Source organism: Taudactylus pleione, unplaced genomic scaffold (assembly GCF_031769625.1).
Source record: "Taudactylus pleione unplaced genomic scaffold, aTauple2 ptg000458l, whole genome shotgun sequence".
NCBI lineage: Eukaryota > Metazoa > Chordata > Amphibia > Anura > Myobatrachidae > Taudactylus > Taudactylus pleione.
Genome location: NW_028284860.1, coordinates 1,053,188 through 1,072,797, shown reverse-complemented (window position 1 = coordinate 1,072,797; position 19,610 = coordinate 1,053,188). Strand labels below are relative to the sequence as shown.

Sequence of the window (19,610 nt, the reverse complement as noted above, 5' to 3'; positions counted from 1 at the left end):
TCAGATCCTATCAATTGTTAACTAATGTCAGACATCTAAACTGTCAAGGTAGAGACATTTTGAACATGTCAGAGTTTGTCTTGAAATCCATAATGTAAGCTCTGAGCTCACTCCCCTGTAAAAGGATTAGTCACTTTGGTTAAGCTCCTTTGAAAATCTGACTATTTATGGACATAAATGCAGATAATTTAGCTAGGCATTCATAGGACAAACTTATTCCACCTACATCAGCTGTGTCTTAAATGTCTTTACTAAAACAATGTTTCAAAATTTTGCATACACAGGTATGTCTGTGTACGATTTGTATCATTGGGGATAATGGAATACTTACCACCTTGTATTACTATTAATTCTGTTCCAACATATGTTTTTAAAATACTGATGGATGCAACAATCCACAAAATCTCTTGTATGTTATCAGTGTAGTAATTGCACTTGTCATATCGCAGATTGAGGTTTGCAAAAGACCTCTAAATGGGCAGTGGCACCTGTTAAATGCAAAATAAAGCACTGGCTACACAACTGTGTTATAATACAGAACAATCCTTGTATCACCATCCCACTGGCATCTAACAGTGGTCTGTGACAACCACCCCTCTCTTACAACTTCCATCAATGAGCTAACATGGTGTCACACTGGCTAGCTTTACTCCCTTGCTGTGCTGAAGCCATCTGTTCTATTCTTGCCTGGGGTGCTATCTGCTTGGCATTTGTTACCCCCTGTAATCCAAATACATACTTGTAGGTTAATTGGCCTCTGAATGGTCCTTTCTGTGTGTTGTCCCGTAGCCGTGGCTGATATTCATGAATAAAAAGCTCTACTTGTACAGTACTACAAAGTGTTGGCAGTTATGTATTTTAAACTACTATACCACGCTTATAGTATATGTCTAATTTTAATCAGCATTGAAACTTAAGAGGGTCTTCCACATTAAGTGAAAATGATATTTGAATACCAGGGAAACCCTGGCATGCTAGCTATGCTTCCGTACTGCTTCTCCTAATTCTTTCAGTGCAGACCAGAGGGGCGACACTGATTTGGAGAAAAGGAAACCGATTCAATAATAATCCTGTTTGAAATGTGCCAAGAAAAGTGATAATTTGTATTTACTTTGCAGCTCTTATTTGTTTAGCAATGGGTTGTTAAATCTTTGTATTAATGCAGGAGAACTATTATACAAACAAAAACTTTTGGAGCTGGACATGTCCCTTTTAATAATGAGGAATGTGTCATCCTGTTTCTGAAGGTTCACTATCTGATTATGGTGGAATTTTTCCTGGCTGCAGGTTTCTAAAAATAGGTTAAGGACAAAGATTTGCCCTCTCCTATGTGACCTTCTAATCATTTTAATAGCAGTGTGTTTTTACATTGACAGGTGTCTTGTATGACTAGACTAATACATGAGATTGTAGGAGAAGAAAGATCTAAACCTTATGATGGCCTCCCTCCCGTATATTGAGCAAATATGACTTCCTTGCCTCCCTCACATTTTTTGGTTTCCTGTTATTACCCTCTGACCAGTACTTGCATAGCGATTGTGTTGTAATCTCTTTCTACTCCCTTATTGCTGAGTCAAGGAGTAATCCTAATCCACCTTTTCCTTGAGTCTGTAAATCTTTAGCTTTTAATGTTTGTTTCATCATAGGCCCGAGTAACTACTGTATGTTTAATTGAATCTTGGCCATCTTGACTCTCTTTGCTATGTAATGATCTCTCACTTTTTTTTCTTCAGATTTTTGTACTACAGCTTTGCCTGTACACCTCATAAATTGCATCTTGCTAATTGTCACTGAGCCCTCTCCCACTGATCCTGCGTGTTACATCAGCGCTGAGGTGATGAATTCTTTCCACATCAGCTCATACGTGACAGAGATGTCTAAGCTGCCTATGATCTTTCTCGCTGTAAGGGGACTCCTCTGACCAAATGCATATCAGTGCTTAGGAGGGCAGTGTATATTCCAGTATCCTGTTTGACCGAATGGTGGCTCATCTACTAGTGATTTATTACCACTTGTTTTGTTCACTAGAAACCAATTCAAGTGTTTGTTTATAACAAAGTTATAGGTGTGTTAATTTATTGTTGCTCTTTTTATTCCGGCTCAAGATTTATTTATTAACAGTTTCTTATATAGCGCAACATATTTGGCTCCTATATTAAATCTCATGTTTGATTTGTATAATTACACTTTTTCTTGGCCTTTCTTTACCTTTTGACACTGACTTTTTAAGCAAATGAGAGCGGAAACAAACACAAGTCCTGAGTGAAAAGAGGTAGATGCCAATGATGTAAACAAAATAATTCTGAGTGAAATTGACATGATTTGTAAGAGGACACATAATGCAAAATTGTAATTATGTAACAAATTGGATTGATGCTCTGCGTTTGAAGAGAACCTTTGAGTATTTCATTGACCTACACCTAACCCTTTGGGACATATCCATTTGCAGGCAAAATTTTCTGGCTGCAAGGTTTTTTCTATTCAATTACTGGGTAGAAAATCAGTTGCTTTCTATAGTAATTACTGCGGCTATATTCTCGCAGCCCCAGAGCAGGTCTAAAACAAATTTTAAGTCCCTATTTTAGTCTAAAAATGTCAGGGACCCTTTCAGAAACCCTTGGCCACTCCCCCCTAATGCCTAATTAGGCAATTGGAAGTTTTCAATTAGCCTAATGGGTCTAATAATTTATATCATTATTGGTTGTTAAAACCAATAATTACCATAAATTACCACAAATATTTTTTATTAATATTTGCTCCCCAAATTTAATTAAAGCAATTATTTTAAATGAAAAATAATTCCTTTTATTTTTTATTTTAATTTGGGCTAAAATTACCTCAAATTACTTTTTTTTTCCCTACTTTTTTATTTTACATTTTATTTGTTTGCAATAAAACAAAATGGTTTGCTTTTGTATCTTTTGTTTTTCACTTTTGAAAAAAAAAAAAATTAACAAATCAGCCATTTTAATGTATATTTAAAAAAACAATATTTTTTGGCAGGACTGTAATAACCATTATTACTGTTATCTGATATTATATTTTCTTTAGGGTACAGGCTGTTCCCCTTTTTTATTTTTGTTTTACATTTCTTGCTGGGTGTTTCACTGAAGAAATTTTGCGGCAGCTTTTCTTTTCTAATAGCTACTGCGGGTATCTATTGGATACCTTGTGGCCAAATGAATATGCCCCCTAGACCCAAATACCTTTTGACCCTAGAGGAGATATATCAAATCTTTTCAAGAGGAAATCTCCCATAGCAACCAATCAGCTTCTAGCTATCATTTACAGAATGTGTTTTACAAATGAGTCTCTGTGCAACTTCTCCACTTTAGAAGGTTTGTTACATCTCTCCTTTTAATGCAGGACTTCAATTCTTAGTAATGTTAGGCCGCACACATTACCTTATAATTAAGTAGGTATTCTTTTCTTGTGCAGACCTATGGTGTACGAGAATAATGAGGATACTGGTCATTTGGCTGCATTCCACGCACATTACTCTGAATTCAATTCCGTCCTAGATGACCACCTTTAGTTAACATGGACAGACTGAAGTATGGAGAATTCCATTGTTCGATGTTAAATGCTGCCAGTCACACTTTTAATTGCGCAAAGAATCTTTTCCCTACTTTTATTTGATGCAAGTTGTATTTATATAAATTTTTTAAAATCTAGATTTGGAACAGAATGGGTGTACAAATCGTGTATGGTATATAGGGCTACGGCCACCTCGATGTTTGTCTAGTGCGCATGCGCACGAGGGAGCCGGCTCCTTCGTGCGCATGCGTGAGACCCGCTACGACCGACAGCGCCGGTCGTAGCGGGTCTCTTTCCAAAGGGGGCGAGCTGTCGATGTTGATTGACAGCTCGCCCCGTTTGGAAGGCGGGCCGGGGGGGTGGCAGCCCAAACGGAGGCGTTCCTATGGGAATGCCTGCCGTTTGGGGGAGGTCCCACTGACATCACTAGTGATGTCAGTGGAGAGCTTTCGGCTCTGACTGCCAGAAGCTCTCCGGGGATTACGACAAGTGAGACCCTACCCTAGGGTCTCGTCGTAAGCCCCGATGGTCGCGATGGTCAATGACCATCGCGACCATCACCCTAGCGGTCGTTAGAGCTGTGGGTGTTAGGCTGTGGGTTAACGACCGAAACAGAGGCGGCCGGTCAGGATGCAAGCGGCCGCCCAGTTTCTGAGCGACCGCTTGCATCCTCCGACCGCCTCTGAATGAGGGGCCATAGTGTGATCTTTGCACACTTTGCTTGATGCCATTAAGCCACCACACGTGGCAGTGAAACAGTTCCTATATAGAGGAAACTAACTTATTGCCTGGTGTTTACAAAACAGACGCCTTTAGGTTTCTGATCCTGAATGTTTGTTCACATATTTTAGCACTACTGATCATAACCACGATATATTTTAATGGCTTCCGTAAAATAAAATTCCGTGTTTGGCAAAACATTGCACAAGCTTAATGTGTTATCTGACTTGTGGAAAGACTCTAGAATTGGAACAGACACCGTCTTGGAAATTTCTGTGATTCAGTTAATCTGGAACACCTGTTTAATATAAGTTTTAGGATTAAAGAGCATGTTAGTCCTGTATTTGTCTTCCCAACATAATTGCTGCCTAAATGTTTAAGTAAGGAACATTTCCTCCTCACAACTGCAGTAGCCTTTTTTTTGTATTTTTTTATAAAACTAATGGGGGTCAATTCAATTAGAAGCGAGGGGGCCAAGTTGCCATTGTAACAGAGTGGAAAAGCTGCCAGCAGCCTGATCTCATCCCGACCTTGTGGATTTTTGTACACAACCTTATGGGTTTGGGAATAAAAATGTGCGAGTCCGACTGTAACATACAGTAAGTGCAGCATATAGCCACGCATTTGCAACCGCAAGTAAGTCTCTTCAGATTGAATCGATCCCATGGAATGTTTTCTGATCAGACCCCAGGCAGAGCTATAACCGCTGCTGCTTCAATTAATTTAGAATGGTAGCCTTTACTACCAATTTATGTGATGCCATTTTGAGTGTATGTATTCATGGCACTCTGCCTCATTGATTTGCGTAGCATGTGAGCGCTTCACAGTAACAAACATCATGAGTGATTGTGCTCTGATGGTTCTGGACAATGTGAGACTCTGGCATGCCCTGTGTACTGTTGAAAGGTTAAATAGCAGAGCCCCAGTATAGTCACTCACAGCCAGGGCTTGAATGAGCGTACCTGGCGAGGATAGTAAATTTCGATATGATGCATTCTTGCAAAATTAAATGATAAAATTAAAAACAGATAAAATTAAAGTCAATTAGCATTTTTTTATAAAGATTATTAACTAAAAACTAAGCATGTTTGGTGGACTAATAAAGTCAAGACCGCTATAATGAATATTGGCATTAGTACAAGATACATTGTTATGGGAGGTAGTTATTAGACTGGAGGACTGAATGCCGCCGGTCTAAATACTGACGCCTAAAGCCCGACACGGGACTTAAGATATCCGTTGAAATACAGACTCTGGAAGACAGACAGACACCAGACCGTTCGAGGTAAAATCGGCGCGTCTTAACTGTTAGCTGCTTAGGTTTAGGCACCCCCCGAGGAGGGTTAGGCTAGGGGGAGGGGAGGTTAGGGTTAGGTGCAAAAGGGGGGAGGTTAGGTGTAGGGTGTGGGAAGTGGGTGGGTTAGGATTAATCACCCCTGGGGGGATTTAGGTTTAGGCACCACCCATGGAGTTTTAGGGTTAGGCACCACCAACAGAGGGTTAGGGGGCGGGGGGGGGGTGAGGGAAGTGTTAAAATATTTACCAGCCCCATTCGGGATATCCTCCTGTCGGGCTTGTGCAGTCGGGATTTGAACCGGCAGCTAAACAGTCACTGGTATTTCAATCCCACTTCGTTGTTACAGTATGTAAACATGACATTTAAGGCTGGGTACACACTACACGATAAATTGGACGATTTGTTGTTTTGAGACGAATTGGTATGACAAATTGTCCACATCGTGTGTGTGTAATCACAGTTGCAATCCTTGCTGAATCAGGCCCGATATTGTTTGTTCTGGGGATGAAGGGAAATCTGGATAATCATTGCGTCATTTGCACATCGTCTAATGTGTACCCAGCCTAAGATTAATCTGCACAAATTACCTTTTGTTTTATATTGCAGGCATTGTTAAAACTAACTTCCTCACCCTATCGAATATGAGTAATAGTTTAAGCAGCATTGTATATTCTGGGATACAATGACCTTGAAACGGAAAGTAGAGCTGGCCTGGCCTAAAATAGCATACCATCTGAGATTTTAGTCAATACTATTTAATTTGATCAAATTGGCGATTAGGAGTAGAAATAACATAACTCCTTTTTTTTTTCCAAAACTGGATTGGGTAATGAAATGCAAGCTGTAGAATGACTTATGAAAGTCAGTGCAACGGAAAATGGTTGTATTGGCTGGGCTGCTTAACCTTTTGTTGTGCAATTTAGTAAATTAATTTAGTTTGGCTGCTATGTGCAACACAAGCTGCTTCCTTTTTGCTCTAGTTTTTATAAATGTTTCCCTGTGTTTCTCTTTGTGCAAAATGTGTTTTTAAGTGTTCAGTAATTGCTCCCTTAAGAAGTAACCCATATCTGTTAATATTTGTTATAATATTTAGTTACTTTTCAAGACATGCCCTGATGGATCCTGGAAGGTAATGGAGATACAATGCTCCAGGTGGTATTGCAGCTTTCTAGTTTTAACTTTTATTTTTCAAACAAAATAAGATGGTCATCTTTATCAGATTGTGTATTCCAGACTTGTTATATTAAAATAGTTTGAAATTTTCAAAGTTGCGGGAATGAAAAGATAGTTTTGAATATTTGATACTTTGTGTTATGAATTCTGACAAACAAGATACCTCTGACAGGTTCTCTATCTTATGGTGCATGCACATGGTCAGATTTTGTCAGATCTGACAGATAACGTTTTAAAAATCATTCAGAACTGATGTCTGATAACTATATCTGACATATGGTGTGTTTGCAGTCAGATTTGGACGATTTCATTAATTTTAATACTTTCTGAAATTGTTCAGTCGTTCAAATCGTTGGTAGGCGTGAACAGTCTGCACTTGTTAAGCTGGGTACACACCTAGAAATTTTCTATTCAACTAGTTGATTGGTGGGAATGAAAATCTGGTAAGGTATGAAAGCAAATGACAATCAGCAATTTGCTCCCAAATGCCGGAAAATGGACAAAAACTGTTGTTTGAACAAATTGTTTAGATCAAACATTTAACAAACTTGTCTGACCGACCAATTTCATCTGTATTCTGGCATTTAGCAGCAAATTGTTGATCATCATTTGCTCCCATACGTTACCAGATTTTCATTCCAACCAATCAACTAGTTGGATGGTTGGACAGAAAATCTTTAGGTCTGTACCCAGCTGCAGATGTTGGTTGAAGTGCTTTTTGCTGACTTTTTTCTTTGTTAGGGTTGTCAGCACTATTTATGGAATAGGAGAGAGTACTAGGGCATATATAATTTTTAGTGTTCTTGCCTTAACCATTTTTTTCTTTTTCAAAAAGGACATAAATTGTCGAATTATCTTTTTATTAAGCTAAGAACATATTTTTTTAAAATGTATTAAAGTATTTTATTGTCCATATGTTCCCATTGAAACATTACCTCCCACCAGCCAGGGTCTATAGGTCCCCATAGTTGCACTTTCCTATATGTCCGTGCCAGTTAGGAGAGTGAACAGTTTTGCCTCATCCGTCATGTAATTCTCCCCCACAAGTCTGTGCATTACATCATAACACAGGGACTGGGTTTTGATGACACAATTCAATTATTATGCCAAACCACTGATGCTTGATGGTGTGAAAAGTGTCCTCATGCACTGAAGACTATGCCTGCTAATGTGGATCCTATCAAGATACCACCCCTATTTAACAAAGATATGGAAGCCTCCTGGACTTTCCATGAGAGTAAGCAAGTATAGAATGAGGTGCTCTGTACCTTGGATGGCAGTATCAATCGCACTAGACATTCAAGATTAATGTAGTGTTAATTCATCACACATCCTGTTTCAGCTTTTTTATTTTTCAGAAGGCTACAATTAAAATAATACAGTACATGATTTCTATTTATCCAATATATATTTTTTATTTTTTTTAAATGCTTTGTTTTTTTGAGTATTTTTAAAAAGAAATCCCTAAACTTTAAAAGCTTCCTCCTTACGTTTTTCAGTAATATTCTAGGGAAGGAAAATTTCATCTATTTAATTGCACAGCTCATGTACAATAGACTATAGTTAGCCTTGTTGTGCTGCCTGCAGAATAGAGCAGTCCAAACTCTATGGGACGATTCAATTATTTTTACCGCAGCTATTTCTTTTAGACGCCTGGAGGAGCAATACAATGATCTCTCTGTTTTGGCGTGATGCACACATTTTTGCTCGCAACTTCCCAAGTTGGGGAGCACAAGTGTGCGATAAGTCAGCTTTTTGGACGTCCCACACAGTACATTAGATGGGTTTAGCCACTTTGCGCCTCTAAACCTTGTGCTTCATTACATTGGGTGCCCAAAAAACAATTGAATCACCCTCCTATAACAATTGTGAATCAATGGGAAATAAGTGCCGTCCAAATGTATTTCAACAAGACTAATGCTAGTAATAGCACTATTTCTCTAAAGATGACTGTAAAACATTCCAAATTGGCTACTCTTCAGAAAAGATAAATGTTGTGCAGCATAATTAATTGTACGAAATGAGTAAATAGAAAAATTCCACTGTATCTTGCAAATGTCTCTAAATGCAGTCACTTACACTAAGCACTAAAACATTCCGTTGTAAATCCCACTGTATTGCAGTTCGTCTGTTGTACTTCCAGCACTCATGATCCACCTGTATTACAATGCCTCACACTTTAGTAACAGCACCTCATTGGGAACAGTATCAGGTACTTATGGGACACTATGATAGATGAGAAGGAATGGTACTCTCCCTTTGTTTTACACTACTTTTGCTGGTCTCAACTTCTGTGTCCCTTTACGGCTGTGGTGTGAGTGGATAGTGTGGGGTTGAGTGGATGAATAACTAAAGTTGTTTATTAATAAAAAAAAATATATACATTATCTGAGATGACGTAAGCAGTTAGTACAGGTTGAGTCTCCCATATCCAAATATTCTGAAATACGGAATATTCTGAAGTACAGATTTTTTTGAGCATGACTGAGATAGTGACACCTTGTATTTTTTGTTATGGTTCAATGTACACAAACTTTGTTTGAGCCACAAAATTATTGAAAATATTGTTTCTCTTTCATCCACTAGGGGACACTGGAGGTGCTTACGCTGGGGTATAGAGGCGTGGATAACTGGAGCTGGCACTTTAAAATAATCTAGAAGTGTGAAGCTCCTCCCCCTCTATGCTCCATCAGCCCTCAGTTTAGAAAATGTGCCTCATGGAGCTGGTCACATTATGCTGTGCTCCAGCAAATACATTTATTTTATTAAATTTTTTTTTTATTTAAAAGCATCTTTACACTCCTATAGGTACCCTTCGCCACCTATCTAAAAGGTGGGGTCCGGGTACCTGGCGCCCTGGTGTTTTAGCAAACGCCAGGAAGGAGTGCACAGGGCTCATTACAAGAGCTTCTGACAGCTCCTTACCGCCACAGCAGGTCTTCACACAAGAAGAGAAGACTGCTGACCTGCCAGAGAGAGACTACAGGGGACACGCAGTGAGTAACAAGCTGCGCATCCCCTGGCTCCTGCCCCGCTGCCCAGCGCTAACACAGCATGCTGCGCTGTGTTAGTGTGTGAATAGCACAGTTAAACAGCGCTACACCTGTGCGCTGTGTAAGGGAAGCCCGCTGTCGGCGCTGCTCTGCGCTGTCTAAGGGAAGCTGTGTGTACACAGTGCTACACGCGCGGCTCCCTGCTTCTCCCCTCTCCCCGCTGATACATGCGGGTAGCGCGGAGGGTGGGGGATGGACCACATAGCAGCCATAATGGAGCCCTTAGGGCATGAAGAAGGGGGCGGAGCCTAAGCAGCGCTGGCTGTCTCTCCACTATACGCGGCAAGCGGCTGTAGTAACAGCGTGGCTGCCATTTGTTAACTGTTTCATGCCTGCATCTCTCCCTTATCCAGGAAGAGTGCAGCAGAACTGAAGGCTGGATTCTTTTGCTCCCCATTCCTGGCTAAAAAGCTACAAGTTAAGCACAGAAGGCTCTGGTACAGAGGCTGTGCATAATACACTGGGGGTGCAGGGAATCTGATCTGTGGGAAGGGAGTGGGGTGTGCTCCTCCTCTGTGTCCCAAGCCAGCCTTCTGTTTTTCTTTACCTCTGTATATACTCTGTCCCTCTGTGTGTGGTGACTGTGTGTATCCATGTCAAACAGAACAAAGGCATCTCAAAGGATGTTTGTTTGTTCTAGGTGTAACAAACTAACCAAGCCGCATGCTGCTGGGTCCACGTTATGTGATGCTTGTATAGCAATTGATCCACCTATGGCTATTATTGCCTCACCTGCGCCTACATGGGCCGCTGACATGGTAGGAGTAATGACGGATTTAACGTCTGAGTTAGCTGAGGCATGTAAGTCTCAGTCTCCCTGGGTTGATGGGCTAACCAAGTCTCTTGACACCCTGGTACAGGTTATGGGTACAGCTGTGTCCACACCCTCCACTTCCTTACAAGGACCGACACAAAAGCGTCCTTTATCGACTGTTCTCCAGAAGAGTCTGACGAGTAATTCCTCGCTACGGAAGAGGAAGGGGAATTGGAGGAAGCGTTACAGGACGATACCCCTCTAGAGTTAGAGTCCACCTCTCCCAGGGTGGAATCTCTAATTTTGGCGGTCAGAAAAATCCTTAAATTACCTGAAGATGTTATTCCTGCATCCCAGGAGTGTGAATTATTTCATAAACAACCAAATCGGCGATTTTTCCATTCTCACTGCATCTTCAACAGCAGCTCTGTGGCCTGGAAACAACCGGATAAACGGTTCCAAATTCCGCGCCGGTTTCCTTCTAGCTACCCTTTTCCATCATCCATGATGGAGAAGTGGGAAATGCTCCCTCCAGTTGATGCGTCCGTCTCCCGTCTCTCTAAGGCACTCCCAGTACCGGGAGTCACATCTCCAATTTACGATCCGAAGGATCTTTTAGTACTAACGATAAGATCTATTTATACTGCAGCGGGTGCTCAGCTTAGGCCCACCCTTGTTACTGCTTGGGTTAACAAGGCTGTGGTTTGCTGGGCTGACCAGTTGATTACAGGTTTGGACTCTGGTACTTCCAGAGCAGGTTACGCATACTAACAGAACACATCCGTGAGTCTACAGTTTTCCTGGGAGAAGCATCAAAAGATAGTAGTCAGATTAGTGCTCGCATATCTGCTTCTGCTATTTCGGGCTGCAGAGCCCTCTGGTTGCGTGCCTGGCATGCGGACGCAGAATCCAAGCGTGCGGTGGAGGGTTTACCATTCAATGGCGACATGCTGTTTGGCCCGGAATTAGACAAATGGATATCCCAGGCCAGGGGGGGGGGGGGGGGGGTAAATCTTCCTTCCTCCCGTCAACTGCACCGGCTCCCAGAAGAGCTTACGCTGGACCTTCGTTTCATTCCTTTCGTGTGCCACTTTCCTTTCGTGGAAGAGCCAGAGGGGCTCCCTCCCAAGCAAGAGGCGACAGAGTAGAGGCCGCCCACTCATGGTTGCATGTAGACAGGAGCCTAAGCCAGCTGAGAAACAGGTAGCATAACGGTCTTCCGTCCCACCTGGGACCACCTACAGTGGGAGCCCGCCTGCAGAGATTTCAACAAGTTTGGAACCAGACGTCGCCAGAACCGTGGATCCGCAGACTAATTTCCCTGGGGTACCGAATAGACTTCGAGGTCCCCCCTCCACCTCGGTTCTTCACTACAAGTCTGACAATACCTGCAGACAAGGCCAGGGTTCTACAGGAGGCTATCCAGTCTCTAGTAGTATCATCTGTGCTAGTTCCGGTTCCAGAACATCAACGAGGTATGGGGTTTTACTCTAACCTGTTTGTAGTACCCAAACTGGATGGATCGGTCAGGCCCATCTTGAACCTCAAGTCATTGAACCTGTATCTGAAGATGTATCGGTTTCAAATGGAGTCTCTGCAGTCAGTTATTGTGAGCTTGGAACCAGGAGAGTTCCTATTATCCCTGGATATCACGGATGCCTATCTCCACGTTCCCATCTGGGAACCACATTCCAACACGGTTGGATAATAAACTTAAAGAAATCAAATCTCAATCCGTCCCAGAAGCTCCTGTTTCTGGGCATGATCTTAGATACGGCATCACAGAGGATCTTCCTTCCAGTAGCCAAGGCCCGGGATATCCGGTTGTTAGTTCAGCTGGTCCTCAGACCAAAGAGGGTCTTTGTCTGCGTCTCCTGGGGAAGATGGTAGTGGCCTTCGAGGCACTACAGTTCAGGCGGTTCCACTCCAGGGTGTTTCAGCTGGACCTACTAACATAGGGGTCAGGGTCTCATCTGCTCCTTCATTGCCAGATCCGTCTGAGCCCAGCTACCAGAGTGGCCCTTCTCTGGTGGACACAATCCAACAATCTTCTTGCGGGCTGGAGATTCGGAGTGTGGAACTGGATCATCGTAACAACGGATGCCAGCCTTCGAGGATTTGGGAGCTGTAGTCCTCGATTATCATTTACATGGTCGATGGTCCCCTCTAGAACAAAAGTGGCCCATAAATGTGTTGGAACTCAGAGCGATCTACAATGCTCTGATAGAAGCAACAGAGTTTCTAAGAACTCGTCCGGTAAGAGTTCAGTCCGACAACGCGACGGCCGTCGCGTACATCAACCACCAAGGAGGGACTCTGAGTCGCAGGGCCATGTGAGAAGTAACTCAGGTTCTCAGGTGGGCCAAGAGCCAGTCAGTAATCCTGTCGGTGGTATTCATCCCGGGTGTGGACAACTGGGAAGCAGATTACCTAAGCCGCCAGGATATCCATCCCGGGGAATGGAAGCTTCATCCAGACGTGTTCAACGCGCTGATAAGTCGATGGGGATGTCCTCAGGTGGACCTCATGGCGTCACGATTGAATAGTCAGCTCCCGGTATAAGTGTCAAGAACTTGAGATCCGCAGGCAGTGGCAGTAGACGCTGACAGTTCCGTGGATCTAGGACTTCTTTGACCTTTTTCCTCCGATTCCACTACTTCCTCGACTGCTAAAAAAGGATAAAACATGAGTCAGCCTCTATCATTCTCGTGGCTCCGCACTGGCCTTGGAGAAGTTGGTTCTCGGACCTTCGGTCCCTATTGGCAGACGATCCGTGGCCCCTTCCTCTGCACCCAGATCTGCTGCAGCAGGGTCCTTTCATACACTCCAACCTAGCGCAGCTGCGTTTAACGGGGTGGCTCTTGAAACCGTTGTCCTAAGATAAAGAGGAATCCCAGACTCTGTTATTCCCACCATGCTACGTGCCAGGAAACCAGTTCCGGCTTCGCATTATCATCGCCTCTGGCGTTCTTATATCTCGTGGTGTTCCAGTCAGGATCTTCCCTCTAGGACTTTTCGGTGTCCCGGTTTCTGTTTATTTTCTTCAGACTGGTCTGAATTCTGGCCTTCGTCTTGGAACTTTAAAGGTGCAGGTTTCTGCCCTTTCCATTTTCTTTCAACGGCTATTGGACCTCATTCCTGAGGTGCAGACGTTTCTTCAGGGAGTCTTGCGTTTGCAGCCTCCTTTTTTTTTTTGTACTTCCGATAGCTCCCTGGGTCTTGAACTTGGTGCTTCTGTTTCTTCAGTCGTCCATGTTTGAACCTTTGGAAGAGGTTGATATTCAGTACTTGTCTTGGAAGATGGTCCTCCTCCTGGCTCTAGCATCGGCTCGTAGAGTTTCCGAATTGAGTGCTCTGTCCTATAAGCCTCCTTACCTTCTGTTTCATGCTGATAGGGTGGAACTCCGGACGGTAGCCGCCTTCCGTCCCAAGGTAGTGTCGGCTTTTCATATTAATCAGCCTATTGTGGTACCATCTTGGGTGGAGGAGTCTGGTGGTTCTTCTACCTTGGATGTGGTTGAAGCTCTCCGCATCTATGTTGACAGGACTGCTTCCCTCCGTAAGTCTGAGTCGTTTTTTGTCCTCTATGATGCGGTTCGGAGTGGTTGGCCAGCGTCTAAGCAGACTTTGGCAAGTTGGATCCGGCTGACATTCATCAGGTTTAGGTTAATGCCGACCGCCGGCCTCCTTCGTCCATTTCGGCTCATCCCACATGTTCTGTGGGTGCGCCATGGGCGGCCGGTAGGGGAGCCTCCACGTCACAATTGTGCCGTGTGGCCACTTGGTCTTCAGTTCACACGTTTGTCAAGTTTTACAAATTTGATACGTTCGCTGTTTCGGCATACCGTTTTGGCCGCCTTGTTCTGCTGGTGCCGCAGAGTGCTCCCGTCCGTGGGGAAAACTTTGGGACGTCCCCAGCATAAGCACCTCCAGTGTCCCCTAGTGGATGAAAGAGAAAATGGGATTTTGGTACCTACCGGTAAATCCTTTTCTCTGATTCCACAGGGGACACTGGACGCCCACCTCAGCGCTCTTCGCCTGCCTGTTCGGTTTGTTCCGTATGTTGTATGTTTTGATTATTGTGTGTTCTTCTATCCCTTTTACTCCGCTTGTTCTCCATCTCCTCTCGGTCTTCATTTTCTAAACTGAGGGCTGATGGGGCATAGATTCTAGATTATTTTAAAGTGCCAGCTCCAGTTATCCACGCCTCTATACCCCAGCGTAAGCACCTCCAGTGTCCCCTGTGGAATCAGAGAAAAGGATTTACCGGTAGGTACCAAAATCCCATTATAAAACTATCTGCAGGCTGTGTGTATAAGGTGTATATAATACATGCATTCTGTGTTTAGATTTGTGTCCCATTCCCAAGTTCTCTCATTATGCTATGCACATATTCCAAAATACGGACTATTTCAATATCCAAAATACCCCTGGTCCCAAGTATTTTGGATATGGGAGACTTAACCTATATCAGGCTGTCTGATAAAGTGCAGGCATTGATTGTTATAGTAACATCTGTGACACCAGTTCAGTCAGTGGAGGGTGTTTGGCTTTATGCGTTTTGTCACATTTAATGTGACTACCTTAGGGATTGAGGTCTTGTCCTGTTGGTGACCCTCTTGTACTATGGGGTTGGAGAAGTTGCCCATAGCAACCAATCGGCATCTACCTATCATTTTATAGAATGTACTTGATAAATGGTTCTTCAAAGCTGATTAGTTGCTATGATCAACTTCTGCACAGGTCCACTTCTCCACTCACTGTTTGATACATCAGCCCCTTTATCTCTGATCCCCATTGGCTCAATGGTCTATCATTTCTTTGCTTTGATTGTGCTCCCACAGTTTTGGATCAAATCTCCCTTAAAACAGCTTTCTATACCAATGATTTGAAGAAGTGCTCCTACTCCTCTCAACTGGTATTACTGTGAGGTTCTCATGTATGAAAGTCCCTGCAGTTTTCCATATACTCCTGCCTGAAATGGTCATATGTCCAGGAATTGAAAACCTTGAGGACTTTGAATGCAGCAATCAGTTCAAATATCTCATTGTTGATGACCGGATCTCACAAATCCTAAATATTCTCAAACAATGCACATTCCATCTCCAAATGTCCATTTACACAACCTGCAAAAGTGTTCCCATCCCTTGTTTATCTACTGTAATAATGTATCCATTGTCTTATTAAGTCTGTGTTAAATGAATCATCATGTTTTTATCCATAGATGCTGCAGGACTGTCCCAAGGCACGTAGGGAAGTGGAACTGCATTGGAGGGCATCTCAGTGTGCACACATCGTAAGGATAATTGATGTATATGAGAATCTCTACCAGTCTCGGAAATGTCTGCTTATTATTATGGAGTGGTGAGTGCCAACGTGGTTGGTTTACTTTTGTACAGTAAACCATCCACATGTTCCTATCTCATGATATAATAATCAAGGTTTTGGTGACTACTTGAGCCTTATTTATTTTTATGTAATGTGTTTTAATGGTTTCCCGTTTGGAAATAAATAACAGCACTGTAACTAACTGGGTGCTGCCAGCATGCAGGTACAGTGTTCTCCCCAGGCTTTATTTAAAGGGCAGTCCGCCTGGCAAGTGCTGCCCGGGACCTGCCGGACGAGCTGTTTGTCCTGTATGCTGTGCCGCAGAAACCAATCATAGCCGGTTTCTCAACCAATAGCCGCCGGCAGATTCTCTTCACTACAGCTCCCAGAATCACCCTGGTCTGCCTTCTGCAACTGCCGCCCGCTCAGACACAGAGTTCGTTACTCTTCCTGTGCCCCATGTTCCTGGCTCACTCAGCCACACTCCGGTCCCTCTCCATCACACGCTGCTCCTGCCACAGCCACTCTCCATTCACTATGCCTCAGGGGGGTTGTCAGACCCAGGCTGGGGAGGTGTGCAGACCCATTGGTGCTGCAAAAACCCTTCCAGAAGCTGGTGCCGCTGCTGCTCAGGTGTAAACAGTGCTGGTAGAGGAGCACACTGAAAGGTGAGGACCCTTGTCCTTGGTGTTACTGGCTGGCTTTGTGGCCTCTGTCACTCCCTGGCTGTGTGGCCCCTTCGCCTGGTATTAATTCCCATTTGCCCTGACTGCTGTGTGCACCCTCCTCCTTACCCCTAGCACTGCCTGTCCCTAACCTCCTCCTTGTCCCCAATACTGCCCTAGCTATCTACCCTTGCCCCTTCTCAACACCAGGCCAGGTATAGTGTGCAGTAAGGGGCCATACTGTGTGGGCATAATGTGCAATAAGGGAGCATACTGTGTACATAATGGGCAATAAAGGGGCCATATTGTGTGGGTTTAATGTGAATTGTTACTATTGTGTGGCCACACCCCCTCCATGTAAAGCTATGCCCCTTTTTGCACGAAGGCTGCCACCCGGCTGCTACTTGATGCCACCCGGCTGCCAAAATTTTCTGGGGAGAACACTGAGGTGTATGAGGACAGAAACTTGATATGTCTGCGACAAATGCACATACATCAAGAGAGACCCGTATAATATCCTGGATTAAAAAACAAAACAAAAAAGAGAATAGGAACTCCTCTGGATAATGGCCCTCTGGGTTGCATGCTTTACTGTGGCATACCTCGAGACCAGAATGAATTGATCAGTTTTATCACTCATTATTTTTTTTTTTCTTCTACTTAAGTTTTACCCACAATCACCATGTCATCCAATAAAGTTTTCATAATTTCTGCATAACTAACTGTCCTCCTTCCACAAGGAAATGGTCCTAGGGGTAAACTCTTACAGGCAGATGTACTAAGCTTTGGAAAGTGATATATAGGAGAGTAATAAACTACTAGCCAATCAGCTCCTAACTGTCATTCAAACACAGCCTGTATGTATATATAGTTTATCACTTTCCAGAGCTTAGGACATATCCCCCTTACTAATGAGAAGATGTGGATAGAAAAATCTGCCAAAAGCAGTGTTTCTATCCATAGGTTTCAAAGAAATCTGTAATACGATGGTCATCCCTCTTGATGAGTGAGACATGTAGGACGTAACAAGCAAAACCTTACAGTGCAATGTATTGTGTGTTTGTGAACATAACCAGAGATTTTCATCATGCTCCAGTGCTATAATAAAAACAGGTTTTTTTTTTTAATTGTTTTTTTAAGGCAAAACCAGGTTAGAAGGTTGTCAAACCTAAACCTTTATCTTTTGCATTAATGTCTACATTGGGGGCGATGCAATTCAGCGTGATGCTAGATAGCCCCGGCAAGGCGTTCCCAGGGCTATTATACTCACTGCGCTGATTAAGTCCGACTAGAACCACTTAAGTTGGAAAACCCACCTAAAGCTGGGTGTTTAGTCACGCTTACAGGCATTCTCCGACTAAAGTGGCGACCGCGTGGCTGTTGGCACCTCACGGCCGACAGTTACGTCTGTTTTTTGCTCGCACCTCAGGAGGTGAATTGAATGGCTCCAGGAACTCCTTCACAGGGCTTTTCAGCATCACACTGAATTGAATCGTCCCCTCTGAGTGAAAATTGTCTCATTAGTGCTGACTATCTCTCTGATCATTATGCTTTAAATAGAGTAGCCACACTTCTGATACATTTTTGCACCTTATTGCACTAAAACTACAGTATGTAACTGTAAAAGGAATCAAAAAATTAATAAACATGTCTGCAAATGTTTTTAATTTCTTTATTTTATTTTTTTATTCTAATAACTGCTTTTTGCAAACATTTCATCTATATTGATTACAGAAATAACTAAAAACACATTAAATAAAATTATATAACACACCACCCATATGACACTACAAGCCACTTACTGAAGTAAAACTCAGGAAGCATTCCTTTTTAACTAATTGACAACTTTTCACAGAAAACCACTCAGAAATTGTCAGGTTTTTTATTATTTAAAGTTTAAAAATTATTTTTAATAATATATTTTATTAAATGTATATCTAGGGGTTTTGAACCCCCCCCCCCCCAACACCCCTTTGCCCGTATGCCCCCATTATAAAATAACTGCCTACCCCCTATAGGCAATAGAGACCCCAGGGGTCATAAATCCTATTAATAATACCCCTCACACCACATTAATTGTAAAAGAAAAACCCTGTTTTCTAAGCCAACTCCCTCTTTAAAAAGACCTTTTCTTTGCCTCTCCTCTTCCTCCTCCCCTGTTACAAGTGTAATAAATATATATAAATTATATATTTTTTTTGTTATCCCCCCTCCAGAGTCATATTTCTCCTTATTAACCCCAGCCCCCACGGGCATACAAACCCTCCTCCCCCATATGCAGAGCGCAGCAGAGCGTCTGCCAGGGAGGACTGGTGATCAGTCCCCCTGCTGAAGCTGATCTCTGCACTTGCGGGTGCTGATACTAATGACTGTTGTGGTGGCCGGCGTAAAATCACTCATGAACTCCCAAAATAGTTAAACTGATTCTTGCATTAGCATAAGGTAGTAAATCTGGCTTGTGAGGTTGCTCACAACTACAGCCACCTTATGTGTGACTCAGGACAAGCTCCATTGGCTGCTTTTGTATTAGGGATCAGAGGGCAGTTTATGGAGACCTGGGGTCGCCGTGCTTCTCACCCATGCAGTATCTACATAACTGTGATGCTGTGTGTGTCTGGTCAGAGAGATTCTAGCCTTGTGAGCTCCCAGAATTTCCTTAGTTATAACCGTGATTCCCAAACTTTAGTGTCGCCTCCCCCTTGGTTCTTAAATTGACTCCCATACCCCCAGCCATTACTCAAACTTTATTGAAGTGTTGAATAATAATTTTTTTTTATTTAATAACCTATAACAGTATTAATTTAATGCTAATAATAAGCTAAATTTTAATTTATAACACACAAAGCAATTCACATTTTTCGTAAAATTATTATATTATTCTATCAATTGGACTTACCTGCTTTTCTCAGTGTCACAGCCCTCTGATCAATTTTGGTTCTCTTTAGATTTCCTTTGCCTTATGCTTCCACTCTAGCACTGAACCTTCTCCGCGCTCACCCCTCATCGCCTACCTGTGCTCACTCCTTTGAGAGCGTAGGTAGTTTATGCACCCCCCTTTCTGTCTCAACGTGTCTTCCTGCTCC

The 19,610-nt window shown here is 43.0% G+C and overlaps 1 protein-coding gene across 1 annotated transcript in view; it reads left to right on the top strand.

The window, feature by feature from the left end:
* MAPKAPK2 (MAPK activated protein kinase 2) overlaps positions 1-19,610 on the top strand; it is a 67,178-nt gene that overhangs the window by 21,074 nt on the left and 26,494 nt on the right. Inside the window, exon 2 of the mRNA XM_088448553.1 lies at positions 15,759-15,898. Coding sequence (XP_088304679.1) covers positions 15,759-15,898 — 140 coding nt within the window. The remainder of the gene's footprint in view (positions 1-15,758; positions 15,899-19,610) is intronic.